We start from the raw sequence: 13,927 nt of genomic DNA, 5'->3' as shown, positions 1-13,927 counted from the left end.
TGCCCAGTAGTCCAGGGGATCTTCGATGTGGGTTGACAGGGTGCACTTCAAGTATGCCACAACCTGCTGGTTCAGGTTCTGCTCTATGTCTAGCTGCTGCTGGTGAGTAGTTTCTTCAGTAGGCGGGTGAAGAAAACTACTCATCAGCAACTCTATACTTAAGTTGCTGCTGATGGAGCTGGCACTGCTTCTGCCACCCCACCCCACCCCAGCAGCCATGGCAGTGGAACATGAGTGCAGAGGGCCCCACCGGGCAGACCTGAATGAGGATTGGCGATGGCGCACATAGGCAGCAGCCAACTGACTGCATAGGATGTCTCCATAGTAGTTCAGTTTGTCCTCCCTCTCAGCGGGCGTAAAAAAGGCCCCCATTTTGGACAGGTAGTGAGGGTCTAAAATAATGGAGAGCCAGTAGTCATCCCTCTGCTGAATGGTGACAATTCGGCTGTCACTACGCAAGCAACTGAGCATGCACCGGGCCATTTGCGCAAGTGACTCGGAGGGACTCCCTGCCTTCATCTCCATTGCATACTGCCACTTTGTGTCTGGATCATCTGCCTTGTCTTCTTCATCGCCCTGTAGCTCATCCAGCTGCTCCTGCTCCTCCTCTCCTGTCACCTGTGTAGAAAAACCACCCATTTCTGTATGCATTGCTTGTTCTCGAATGTCCTCCTCCTCTAGTTCAGCCCCCGATGTAGTCGCCACGTCTCCGATCCCCTGGCCAGACAGATTTAGCAGCATCTGTTCCATGACATGAATCAGTGGAGCGACGTTGTTCATCCCATAGTCCTGGCGAGTGACAAATAAAGTGGCCTCCTCAAAGGGCCCGAGCAAATGACAGGTGTCAAGCATGAGCTGACATTGGCCAACATCGAAGTTACAAGGGGAGTACCTCTGTCTGTATCATAAAAAAATCGTTTATCGTCTTACTCTGTTCATATACGTAATCAGTCCAACATATGGAGGGTGGAAACATTGCATATAAGCCTATGTTGGGGGATGCCGTTCTGCCACTGCAGCTGAAGGAGGGTGTGCTTTGCGGTGTTAGAGTGGCTGAAGTGCATGAAAAGTGTCCTGGCCATTTTCAGGATGTCTTGCAGATGGGAGGAAGGCTTCAAGAATCGCTTTACAACCAGATTGAACACATGTGCCATGCAGGGCGCATGGCTCAGCCCTCCTTGATGCAGTGCCGACACCATGTTCTTTCCATTGTCGGTCACCATGGTTCCGATTTTGAGTTGTCGAGGAGAAAGCCAGGATTCGATTTCTTGATGAAGGATGCACAGCAGTTCCTTCCCTGTGTGACTCCGTTCGCCCAGGCAAACTAGGTGCAGAACAGAGTGACACCGCCATGCCCTGCACATGTGGTATGCTGGAGGGGCACTGTAAATTTTCCTGTGGTGGAGGATGAGAAGGCAGAGACGGACATTGTCGCAGGACCAACGGCGTTAGAACGTTGAGGTGGACCGGCGTCATCTGGCCAAATTGCTGGAGTGGCTAAGCAAGAACCACATTCACCCAGTGGGCCGTAAAGGACATATATTGTCTTTGACCATAATTACAGCTCCATACGTCGGCGCTGCCATGCACTTAGGCACACACTGACAGGCTCAAGGACTAGACCACCTTCTGTTCTACATATGTGTGCCGGGCTGGTACTGCCTTTTTGGCAAAGAAATGATGGCTTGGGACTCGGCTCATCACAAGCCATCAGTTCTCTGAAAGGTGCAGAGTCCACCACTTGGAATGGGAGGGACTGCAGCACCAGCAACTTGGCCAGGTGCACGTTCAGCTTCTGCAAATACTGTTGCCTCTTGTCAATCGCTTCAGTGATTGATTGCTGAAGGAATTACTGATGAGGAGTAGGAGGAGCAGGAGCAGCAGATGATGGGAAGGACAGACAGCTCCCTTCGGCTGAGGTGGTGGAGCTTTTACTGCATGAAATTGGGTGTGTTCGACTGGGTGATGCAGCGGTTACTACGGCAGGCTGGACCACGGTTCTCCCAGGCCACTTTATGGTGAAGCTTCATGTGTTGACGCAGGGCAGTGGTGCCAATATTGGCACCCTGCCCACGCTTCACGTTCTGCCCACAAATTTGGCAAATGGCCATATTCACCTCCTTCTGCGGCCTAAGAAGAAATTGCCACACCGCCGAGTAGGGCATTTTCCCCCAACACTCCATAATGATTGCCTGCTACCGCTGCCTCCGTGAACCCCTGCACCACTACTTTTTAGACTATTAAAACCCCCCCAAAAAAATGTGTAGTACAATGTAAATGCACAGCAGAACGGCAAATAAGACATCATTTGTTTTACACTAATACACCCCAAAAGAAACTGTAGAACAATTTAAATGCACTGCAGAACGGTTAATAAGAAGCACGTATATTTCCTGTAAATACACCCTGCAACACAGCACTTGCACCCCAATAACAAACAAGGTTTGCTGAAATTACAGAGGTATCATCTAGTGTAAACCTAAAAGCAGCAGTATAATGGCAATTTGGATCCCCAATAAGAGCAGCAAGGTGTAATAGAATCGCTCCTATTACCCAGGCTGTACACTCTCCTGTTGCACCCTGTTCTCCTTTTATAGTGTAGATCAGTGATGGCTAACCTTGGCACTCCAGCTGTGGTAAAACTACGACTCCCAGCATGCTCCATTTATTTCTACAGAGTTCTGACAGCAGCCAAGCAAGGGGGGCATCTTGGGAGTTGTAGTTTTACCACAGCTGGAGTGCCAAGGTTAGCCATCACTGGTGTAGATGATGCCTCCCTATCCTTTCCCTGTACCTTAAATAATCTTTCCCTGAACTTGTAAATCGTTTTTTCAGCACAATAAAGTTTTTTCTAACATTTAGCACCTGTCACATCTCTCTCTGGACTAAGTACACTGGAAAATGGCTGAATCCAAGATGGCTGATGCTATTTATAGGGCTGTGATATCACAGGGGCTGGCTGGTTGTTGATTGGCTGCATGCATGGTATTGTGTGTGATCGCTCGTTCCTAGAGTTCTTTGCTCCATGTCCTAACACGTGCAGCAGCCATTTTAGGAAAAAATGCTATTCGTTAACACGAAGCGTGAGAAAATTCGGATTAGGTGCGAGTCAAATTTTTCCTGAAATTCGGATCGAATTCCACTTCGTCAACTTCGATTCGCTCATCTCTAATCATAATTATGTAAGTCTCGGAAAACTCCTTTAAGAAGAATAAGGAGGCCTAATTCCTATTTCCGACCTGAGATAATCGTTCTCCATGAAAATAATGGAAGCACCATAAAAAGTAAACACTCATTTCTTTCCAACACTCCCATTAAAGGAAATATGTTACCCAAAATATTATCTGCCAGTTAAAACCAGATAGTAACACATATCCTTATTTTTCTAATCTGTTTTAATATTCTATTTCTTGCCTGAGTGTTCTTAACAGCCGTAAAAAAGCATTAAGAAACTTGCTTTACGGCAGCCCCAGGGCCATAGACACAATGGTCAGGAAGGGACCTCAATGACTTCTGTTGGAGGGTTTTCTGGGCATGCTCTGTGATCTGTGCAGAGGTCATTGTACAAGGAAAGAATAGATAAGATTTGACGATCACCTATTGTGAATGGTGGATCTTGTATTATCTATACACAGAGATGATATCATTACAGGCAGGATTAGAATGAGTTAGCTGCAGTAAAGTGATCTGTACAAACCAAGAATTGGTTCCAATTATTAGACATCGTGGCCAGTGTGAAAACTGCAGGATTTTATCTTTTTTGTTTAAATATATGGAATACCGGTACATGGAAAATTAAAAACATCAAAAATTATTTAAAAATATGTTAAAAATAAAAAAGCTATTTAAACAGCAGGTCATTTTCTGATAACACATTCCCTTTAAACTCGGTAGGGAGTGGCCAACTTTCTGACTTGGAACGGGAACTTGGGTTGACTCATTCTTGATAGCGATGGGTAAAGTTTTTTATACTTCTTATTGGTGTATTTAACTTTTATCCACATTCCACAGCACATCTATCACACATTTCTCTTACAGTATGTTTCGGTTGATTATTTATACAGTAGCATTTTCTTATTTTGCTATGTGACTAGAAGGTTACCTCAGGAATGACAACCAATCCAAGTATCATACATAAGAGAACTAGGTTAATACCATACATCCACCTAAGAAATATGAAATAGGATGCCACAGATGATCCAAAGTGACCTTTAATTAAAAAATAATTATTAGTATTCATATTCATTAAATGCACAACATTAAAAATTACAAGGTAGCATTACTTTTAAGAAGGTGTAATTGCCAAGGCCAATAAGATAATGGGTTGCATCAAAAGGGGCATAGATGCCTGTGATGAGAACATAGTCCTACCACTTTACAAATCACTAGTCAGACCACACATGGAGTACTGTGTACAGTTCTGGGCTCCTGTGAACAATGCAGACATAGCAGAGCTGGAGAAGGTCCAGAGGAGGGCAACTAAAGTAATAACTGGAATGGGGGGGAATACAGTATCCAGAAAGATCATCAACATTAGGGTTAGGGCTCATGCAGACGACTGTATGTATTTTGAGGTCCGAAAAACATAGATCGGCAAAAAATACAGATGGCATCTGTGTTACATCTGTATTGCATTCATATTTTTTTTTTTATCCATTGTAACAATGCCTTAGAATAGGACATGTTCTACCACCTTTGCGGAACAGCAATACGAACATTGCTTTTCAGACCCATTGAATGGTTCAGCATATGGGTCGCAAATAAATGTAACAGACACGGAAACAAAATACGTTTGTGTGCATGAGCCCTTATTCAGTTTAGCAAAAAGACGACTAGCGGAGATCTAATAACTATGTATAAATATATCAGGGGTCAGTACAGAGATCTATCCCATCATCTATTTATCCCCAGGACTGTGAGGAGGGGACATCCTCTGCGCCTGGAGGAAAGAAGGTTTGTACACAAACATAGAAGAGGATTCTTTACGGTAAGAGCAGTGAGACTGGAACTCTCTGCCTGAGGAGGTGGTGATGGTGAGTACAATAAAAGAGTTCAAGAGGGGCCTGGATGTATTTCTGGAGCGTAATAATATTACAGGCTATAGCTACTAGAGAGGGGTCCGTGATCCAGGGAATTATTCTGATTGTCTGATTGGCGTCGGGAAGGAATTTTTCATCTAAATTGAGGAAAATTGGCTTCTACCTCACAGGGTTTTTTTCATCACATCCTACAAATGCTAAATCATAACCCCCAACTGTTGATACCCATGTGGACCATCATTGCAGACCGTAAGAATCACTCTTAGTTATGTGCATAAAGAAATGGGACATGTAACAAAAATGTAGCACTGAAGCAAAACTGTATAGAAATGTCGTAAAATGAAATAATTCCACTTACTTTCAATTTCCTTAATCTTCATTTCCCATGGTATACAGGCTGTTTTAAAATTTTCAAAATCTCTCTTGAACTTCATCCATTTCTGTTAGTTAATCCAGTATATATTATCAGTTTTGAATGTAGTCAACATATAATAAAAATAAATAAAGCCCATCTGTCAGCAGATTTGTACCTATGACACTGCCTGACCTGTTACATGGGCACTTGGCAGCTGAAGGCCTCTGTGTTGGTCCCATGTTCATATGTGCCTGCATTGCTGAGAAAAATGATGTTTAGGTACATGCAAATGAGCCTCTAGGTGCACTGGGGGTGTTGCCATTACACTTAGAGGCTTTCCGCTCTCTGAAGCTGCCTCACCCTCTGTACTTTGACTGACAGGACCAGACATTGTAAATGTGATCACACCTGGACCTGTCAGGCAAAGCTCAGAGGGCGCAGCAGTTGCAAAGAGAGCCAAGCGTCTAGGTGTAATAGCAACGCCCCTGTTGCTCCTAGAGGCTCATTTGCATATATTAAGACATGAGACCGCAATGCGGGCCCCCCATAGGAACATGAGACCAACACAGATGCCTTCAGCTGCCAAGAGCACATGTAACAGGTTAGCCAGTGTCATAGGTACAAATCTGCTGACAGATGCAATTTAAATATCTGTGAAATTTCCTTTCTTAATGAAATTCTAAAAATGAATTCACAAGAAAAAGCAGAAGCTTTTCAAAGTTTTTTTTCTTACTCCTACTTTTTTCTTTACTACTTTGGACCGCTCCTATTGATTCCTTTTGAGGAGGGGCTCATCTCAAATTGACTCCTTGCCACAAGGAATGAGAAGGGACAAGTTCAGGGCTATCCTGTCCTTGGACAGAATGGCAGGTTTACTTGAGACAGCACCAGCTAGGGACATTTGGATTCCTGCACATCCCTGTCTGTAAGGGCATTTGTTCCAGCAGGTAGTATGCATGCTGCTAACTTAGAAAGAACCATTGACATAAAACCTATTTACTATTATTTTCACCACTCATGCTATGTTAATGAAAGTCTGTATTCTCTCTGAGTATGCAAAGTTTTACCTGCCAATAACAATCATCAAATATATTGTACAGTTAGATTGCATCTGACATTACCTTAGTCATCATAATTTTATAGGCATAGAGTTTTCTTCCTTTTCCACGTCCAAGAGCACCTTCAAATTTTTCAACAAAGTCATGGGCTTCACTGGTCACAAAAAAACATAATTTATTGACACACAAAGGATGTTAGTCCCACTCTGACACCTGAAGTTGAGCTTAAGGCCTCATGCACACGACCATTGTTGTGTCCCGTGTCCGTTGTTCCGTTTTCCGTGATTTTCTGTGGACCTATTGACTTTCAATGGGTCCGTGGAAAACTCGGCTAATGCACCGTTTGTCATCCGCGTCTGTGATCCATGTTTCCTGTCCTATTTTTTTTCACAGACAACGGTTCGCGGACCCATTCAAGTCAATGGTTCTGTAAAAAAACACGGATGCACACAAGATTGTCATCCGCGTCCGTTTTTTTTAATCATTTGCATGGCAAACAAAACTTTTTTTTTTTTTACTTTCCTTCATGTTTAAAGATCCTCCAAAAATAAAGGAAGACACACGGAAACAAAAACGGACACGGATCACGGAACAACGGAACCCCTTTTTGCGGACTGCAAATAAGTACTGTCGTGTGCATGAGGCCTAAAACAGTGAAAAATACTGACAGTGTAATATGTGATACATGTATGCCACAGGTGGACAGGGATTGTTTGGATTGGTCTCAGGAGCTGAGAATGCGTCATACAATAGCTGGGATCAGAGATAAGTCCAATCGTGTCCGTATAACTAAGATGCCACAGTGGCGATGCCAAGTAGTTAGACAGACCTGCACACCTGCAATACAAGCCTAGTACATCCAAAACTGCTATCATAGTACCTCTCTTACGCAGTTCTTCATAGGAAAAAAATATAATCACTATACAGATGTATTGCAGTGTATTATACAAGTGATCAAACAACAAAAAAAAAAGGTAAAAAATGTTTAACGTCTTCCCGACCGCCATACTGCTATATACGTTGGAGGTTGGGACTTTAAAGATGATGACTGCTCCTGAGCGGAATGGGCGCCATAGCTACAGGGTGCCTGCTGTTTCATACAGCAGGCACCCGCGGTAATGCATTGGAATCTATGAGAAAAGCAATCCAATGATTGCTTGTTATAGTTTCTTATGAGAACTATAAAAAGAAGTGTAAAAAAATAGGAATTAGACCTACCGGTAATTCGATTTCCAGGTGACAGCACCACAGGAGGATGTTCACCTTTGACCGTCTTGGGACAGGAAGCAGAGAGGTTAAAAAGGTCCCTCCCACTTCCACCCACCAGTGTTTTTCCAGATTACTACACCAGGATGAATGGAACCAATTTATAAAAACCACAAGAAAATCATATATGCAATATTTACATAGTAGTTAGTAAGGGAGGGAACGTACGGGTGCTGTCATGAGGGAATCCCTGGAAATCAAATTACTGGTCTAATTTCTATTTTCCAGCTCATCCCTCAAGGCAGCACCACAGGAGAAGTACCAGATTATAATTTTAGGGGAGGGCAAGTCTAAGGATAATATATCCCAGATATTTCTTATTAGATAAAAATACATTTTAATAGAATCAGGAAATAAACCTGAGACAGAAACTTTTTGATTCTGCAAGAGAACTAAATATTGATGAAAGAATTTGTGAACCCAGGCCTAACTCTGAAATGTCACTTTATCTGCATCCTTGACCAACAGACCTAACTCTGTTTATAGACTTATATTCTTAACCCCTTCCCGCATTATCACGTACATGTACGGTAATGCTGGCGAGTTAACCCTTTCATGTGCGGAGGTCCGCGCTAACCGCAGCACGTGCAGGGTATATCGAGGGAGGGGGCTCCCTCTGACTCTATCATCCCCCAGTGCTGCGCTGGCAGGGGGTCGATGTTGTCATGGCAGCCCTGATGCCTTACACAGGCATCGGAGCAGCCAGCCTACGGAAGCCCAGGAGATCCAGCCTAAGCGCTGGGTCTTTTAGGCAACTGTTAAAAAGTAAAATAAAGTGAAAAAAGTGTTGTTTTTTTAAATAAAAAATTAAAGTTCAAGAAAAAAAATGCTTCCTTTTTCCAAAATAAAGTTAAAAAAAATTGTAAAAAAATAGGGAGAAAAAGAAAAGTAGACATATTACATATCGCTGCATCCATATGGACCGGCTCTATAAAAATATCACATGACCTAACCCCTCAGGTGAACACTTTAAAAAAAGTTAAATAAAAACTGTTAAAAAAAACATTTTTTTGTCACCTTACATCACTAAAAGTGCAACACCAAGCAATAAAAAAGGCATATGCCTACCAAAATTGAACCAATCTAACCATCACCTCATCCTGCAAAAAATGAGCCCCTACCTAAAACAATCGCCCCAAAAATAAATAAAAATATGTCTCTCAGACTATGGAGACACTAAAACATGATCTTTTTTTGTTTAAAAAATATTAGTGTATAAAACTTTAAAAAAAGTAGACATTAGGTATTGCCACATCCGTAACGACATGCTCTATAAAAATATCACATGATTTAACCCCTTAGGTGAACACAGTAAAAAACAAAATATATTAAAACTGTGTAAAAAGTGTAATACCAAGCGATCAAAAAGTCACACACCACAAAATCATACCAATAAAACCGTCATCTCATTCTGCAAAAAATGAGACCCTACCTAAGACAATAGCCCAAAAATAAAGAAACTATGGGTCTCAGAATATGGAGACACTAAAACATGATTTTGTTTGTTTAAAAAAATGCTGTTATTGTGTAAAACTTTATTAAATAAATAAAAATTATACATATTAGTTATCGCCCCATCCATAATAACCTGATGTATAAAAATATTACATGACCTAACCCCTCAGATGAACACCGTAAAAAAAAAAAGGTATAAAAAAGACCTTTTTTTATCACCTTACATCACAAAAAGTGCAATACCAAGCGATCAAAAAGTCATACACACCCCCAAATTCAAACCAATCAAACCATCATCTCATCCCGCAAAAAATGAGAACCTACCTAAGACAATTGTTCAAAAAAAAATATGGCTCTCAGAATATGGAGACACTAAAACATGATTTTCTTTGTTTCAAAAATGCTGTTATTGTGTAAAACTTTAATGATAAAAAAATTATACATATTAGGTATCGCCGCGTCTGTAATCACCTGCTGTATAAAAATATCACATGACCTAACCGCTACGAGCCATTTTTTGTCAGCTTACATCACAAAAAGTGTAAAACTAAGCGATCAAAAAGTTATACACACAAAATTGTACCAATAAAACCGTCATCTCATCCCGCAAAAAATGAGATCCTACATAAGACAGTCGCCCCAAAAAAAAAAACTATGGCGTTCAGAATATAGAGACACTAAAAAATAATTTTAAAAAAATGCTTTATTATGTAAAACTGAAACAAACAACCAAAATATTGTTTATTTGGTATTGTCGCGTCCATAACAACCTGCTCTATAACAATACCACATGATCTAACCTGTCAGATGAACATTGTCAATAACAAAAAATAAAAATGGTGCAAAAACAGCAATTTTTTGGTACCTTGCCTCACAAAAAGTGCAATATAGAGCAACTAAAAATCATATGTACCCTAAAATAGTACCAACAAAACTGCCACCCTTATCCCGTAGTTTCCAAAACAGGGTAATTTTTGGGAGTTTCTACTCTAGGGGTGCATTAGGGGGTCTTCAAATGTGACATGGCCCTCCAAAAACCATATGGCATTCCTTTCCTTCTGCGCCCTGCCGTGTGCCCATACAGCAGTTTACTATCACAAATGGGGTGTTTCTGTAATCTACAGAATCAGTGTAATAAATATTAAGTTTTGTTTGGCTGTTAACCCTTGCTTTGTTACTGGAAAAAATGGATTAAAATGGAAAATCTGGCAAAAAAGTGAAATTCAGAAATTTCATCTCCATTTTCCTTTAATTCTTGTGGAACACCTAAAGGGTTAAAAAAGTTTGTAACATCAGTTTTGAATACCTTGAGGGGTGTAGTTTCTAAAATGTGGTCATTTGTGGGTGGTTTCTAATTTGTGAGCCTCACAAAGTGACTTCAGACCTGAACTGGTCCTTAAAAAGTGGGTTTTGGAAATTTTTGCAAAAATTTCAAGATTTGCTTCTAAACTTCTAAGACTTCTAACGTCCTCAAAAAATAAAATGGCATTCGCAAAATGATCCAAACATGAAGTAGACATATGGGGCATATAAAGTAATAACTATTTTTGGATGTATTACTGTCTATTATAAAAGTAGAGAAATAAAAATCTCAGAATGGTCTGGATAAGTAAAAGCGTTTTAAAGTAATTACCACATAAAGTGACACATGTCAGATTTGCTAAAAATGGCCTGGTCCTGAAGGTAAAAACTAGCTTAGTCTTAAAGGGGTTAATTAGAGGAAGAATGAATTGTCTTATTAGACATTGGCAGTAAAAAAGGATGCTTTACTTCTTAGCTTATTCTATGTGGTAAGTACCATTGCATAAAAGTGACCCGTTCCCAGATAAAATATATATATAACCACTGCACAGAGTAAAAATTTACTGTAGATCCCCATTGCAGTTCATTTTCCAGAGCTTACTGGTTATGATAAATAACTATCTTCGGTATGTCTGTAAGATATAAGTAAGAAGCCGAGCCAGGCTGATCTTATTGGCGCATAGCAGGCATGAACATCAACGTTGAGGTAAACAAAACTGTACCCTTAACGGCATACCAGTCCAGGGTAAGCTCGGGACCTCGTACCAGGAGGTGTTGCTATGAACTCCAGGGAGAAGAAAGGAGAAGGACCCTCCTCACAAAACCAGCTTCAAGGTCAGAGGCAGTCTTATGGGTTTCACAAGACCTAGTTACATGGCACTAGCCAGGAGACACAGGAATTATGGAGTGGGAACAGATTACAGGACTTGTGCAGTGTACATAGCTGCATGTAACAGTCCTACAGACTCACCTGTGTCAGAGGACCGCTGGCTGGAGGTAGGAGTGGAGCCCAGTGGCAAGGACCGCAGGCAGGTAGTAAGCGTGGTCAGACAATCCGGATGGCAACGGTGGTAGCAGTTCAGTAGGTAGGGATAAGGCAGAAGAGTAGTCGGTAGGCAGGCGGTGGGTCAGGGCAGGCGGCAGTAAGCGTGGTCAGACAATCCGGATGGCAACGGTGGTAGCAGTTCAGTAGGTAGGGATAAGGCAGAAGAGTAGTCTGTAGGCAATTCCTGGTCAGCAGTGGACTTCCAGCAGTAGCAAGAGCAACAGACGAGGAGAAGCTTGATCAAGGCTCAGGAGCTCAATAATCAGCAAGCTAGAGTGCAAGGGGCTGGACTTATATAGGGAAGTACCAGGTGTGGGGAATCAAGGGTGATGAGCAAGGCTTGGCAAGACTGAGGTTAACTAATAGGTTTCAGGGAGGAATGTCCAGAGAGGATGGTAGCCTAGTAAGCAGGGCTACTGCCTGGGATGTGGCTGGTCACGGGTTCGAATCCCGACAGTACTCCCCCCCTTCCAAGGTGACCTCCGGGCACCGCAGGGGCAGGCTTACCGGGGTGCTGTTGGTGGAACTCTTTTACCAGTCTGGGGGCGTGGACATTCTCTTCTGGCTCCCAGGAGTTATCCTCGGGAGGGTAACCCTTCCACCCAATTAGGTATTGTAGTCTTCCCCGGTGGATCCTGGAGTCGAGGATCTTTGCGACAACGTATTCTTCTTCACCCTGTACCCTCACGGGTGGTGGTGGGGGCGAGTGGCGGCCTGTGAAGGTGTTCTCCACGTATGGCTTGAGGAGAGAGCAATGGAAGACAGGGTGCACCCTAATGGAGTCCGGAAGGTCGAGCCGGAACGTGACCTCGTTGATTTGTGCGGTGATCCAGAACGGACCCATGTATCTTTGGGCAAATTTTTTGGAGGGGACCTTCAATCTGAGATTCCTGGTGGACAGCCATACCTTGTCTCCCACATGGAAACCCGGGGTGGGTTTGCGACGTCTGTCTGCTCCCTGTTTAAAGCGCCTCTGGGCAAGCTGGAGGTTGTCTATAATGTTCTCTTGTGCCTCCTGTAGGGTTGTTAGGCGTTCGGCCACTGCTGGGAGGGTGGAGGCAACGGGTAGGTGGGGAATGAACACCGGGTGTGAGCCTGTGTTAGCAAAGAAGGGGCTGTGCTTGGTTGAGCTGTGCTCAGCATTGTTGTAGGCGAACTCGGCCGTGGGGAGATGATCAAGCCAGTCATCCTGCAGGTGGGAGCTGAAACAGCGTAGGTATTGCTCTAGGGTCTGATTAGTTCTCTCCGTCTGCCCGTTTGACTGAGGGTGGAAAGCAGAGGACAGGTTCACTTTAACCCCGAGCGCCAGGCAGAAGTTCTTCCAGAACTTTGAGGCAAATTGTACACCTCGGTCGGAGACCACGTCGTCCGGGATCCCATGCAGCCTGAAGACCTCTCTGAGAATAAGATCGGCCGTCTGTTTGGCTGTGGGAAGGCCTTTGTAGGGGATGAAATGGGCCATCTTGGTGAGACGGTCGACCACGACCAGGATGGTGCTCATCCCTTTTGAAGGAGGAAGGTCTACCACAAAGTCCATGGAGATCGAGCCCCAGGGGCGGGAGGGAATCGGGAGAGGTTGTAACAGACCCACGGGAGAGGAACGAGGAGTCTTATTGCGGGCACAGACCGTGCACGAGGAGATGTACCTCTTGATGTCCTCCCTGTATGTTGGCCACCAGAAGGAGCGGGAGAGAAGCTCCTGGGTCTTTCTTGTGCCAAAATGGCCGGCCACCTTGGAGTCATGGTTGAGTTTGAGCACTTCGAGCCGTGCGATTTCTGGTACATATAGTTGTAGGTCCTGATGAAACCAATGACCGTTCTTAAACGTAAGGCTGACATTGCCTGTGGGGTGGGAGAGGAAGGGGTCATTTTCATATCCTTCTTTGATTGTGCCCAGGAGTTCTTTAGAGTAGGTGGCCCCTACGACCCTTCTCTCGGGCAAGATGTTATTTTGGCCCTTGTTACTCTGTGAGGGCTCGGAAAACATTCTGGAGAGGGCGTCAGCCTTGCCGTTTTTTGATCCAGGACGATAGGTGATGAGATAGTTGAAGCGGGAAAAGAATAGGCTCCATCTGGCCTGTCTGGCTGAGAGTCTCTTAGCGCTGCGGATGAACTCGAGGTTCTTGTGGTCAGTTAGTACGATTATGGGGTTGGTGGCTTCCTCCAGCAGGTGTCTCCACTCGGAGAAGGCATCCTTGATCGCCAGTAGTTCTTTGTTCCCGATGTCATAGTTCTTCTCAGAGGGGGACATCTGGCGGGAGAAATATGCGCACGGGTGTAATAGCATCCTCTCCCCTGTCCGTTGTGACAAAACTGCCCCCACCGCAGAGTCTGATGCATCCACTTCGACTGTAAATGGGAGCTCGGGGTTCGGGTGGATTAGGATTGGGGCAGAAGTGAAGAGGAG

At 43.6% G+C, this 13,927-nt stretch overlaps 1 protein-coding gene across 1 annotated transcript in view; it reads right to left on the bottom strand.

The window, feature by feature from the left end:
* The window catches only part of LOC122927845 (transmembrane channel-like protein 2-A), a 113,369-nt gene that overhangs the window by 64,161 nt on the left and 35,281 nt on the right, over positions 1–13,927 (bottom strand). The window contains exons 8-10 of the mRNA XM_044280128.1: positions 6,516–6,606; positions 5,398–5,479; positions 4,103–4,209 (exon numbers count right to left, since the gene is read on the bottom strand). Of these exons, the coding sequence (XP_044136063.1) occupies positions 4,103–4,209; positions 5,398–5,479; positions 6,516–6,606 (280 nt within the window). The remainder of the gene's footprint in view (positions 1–4,102; positions 4,210–5,397; positions 5,480–6,515; positions 6,607–13,927) is intronic.

Source organism: Bufo gargarizans, chromosome 1 (assembly GCF_014858855.1).
Source record: "Bufo gargarizans isolate SCDJY-AF-19 chromosome 1, ASM1485885v1, whole genome shotgun sequence".
Taxonomy (NCBI): domain Eukaryota; kingdom Metazoa; phylum Chordata; class Amphibia; order Anura; family Bufonidae; genus Bufo; species Bufo gargarizans.
The sequence above is the reverse complement of the archived record's forward strand: the minus strand, read 5'-3'. Positions and strand labels throughout refer to the sequence as shown.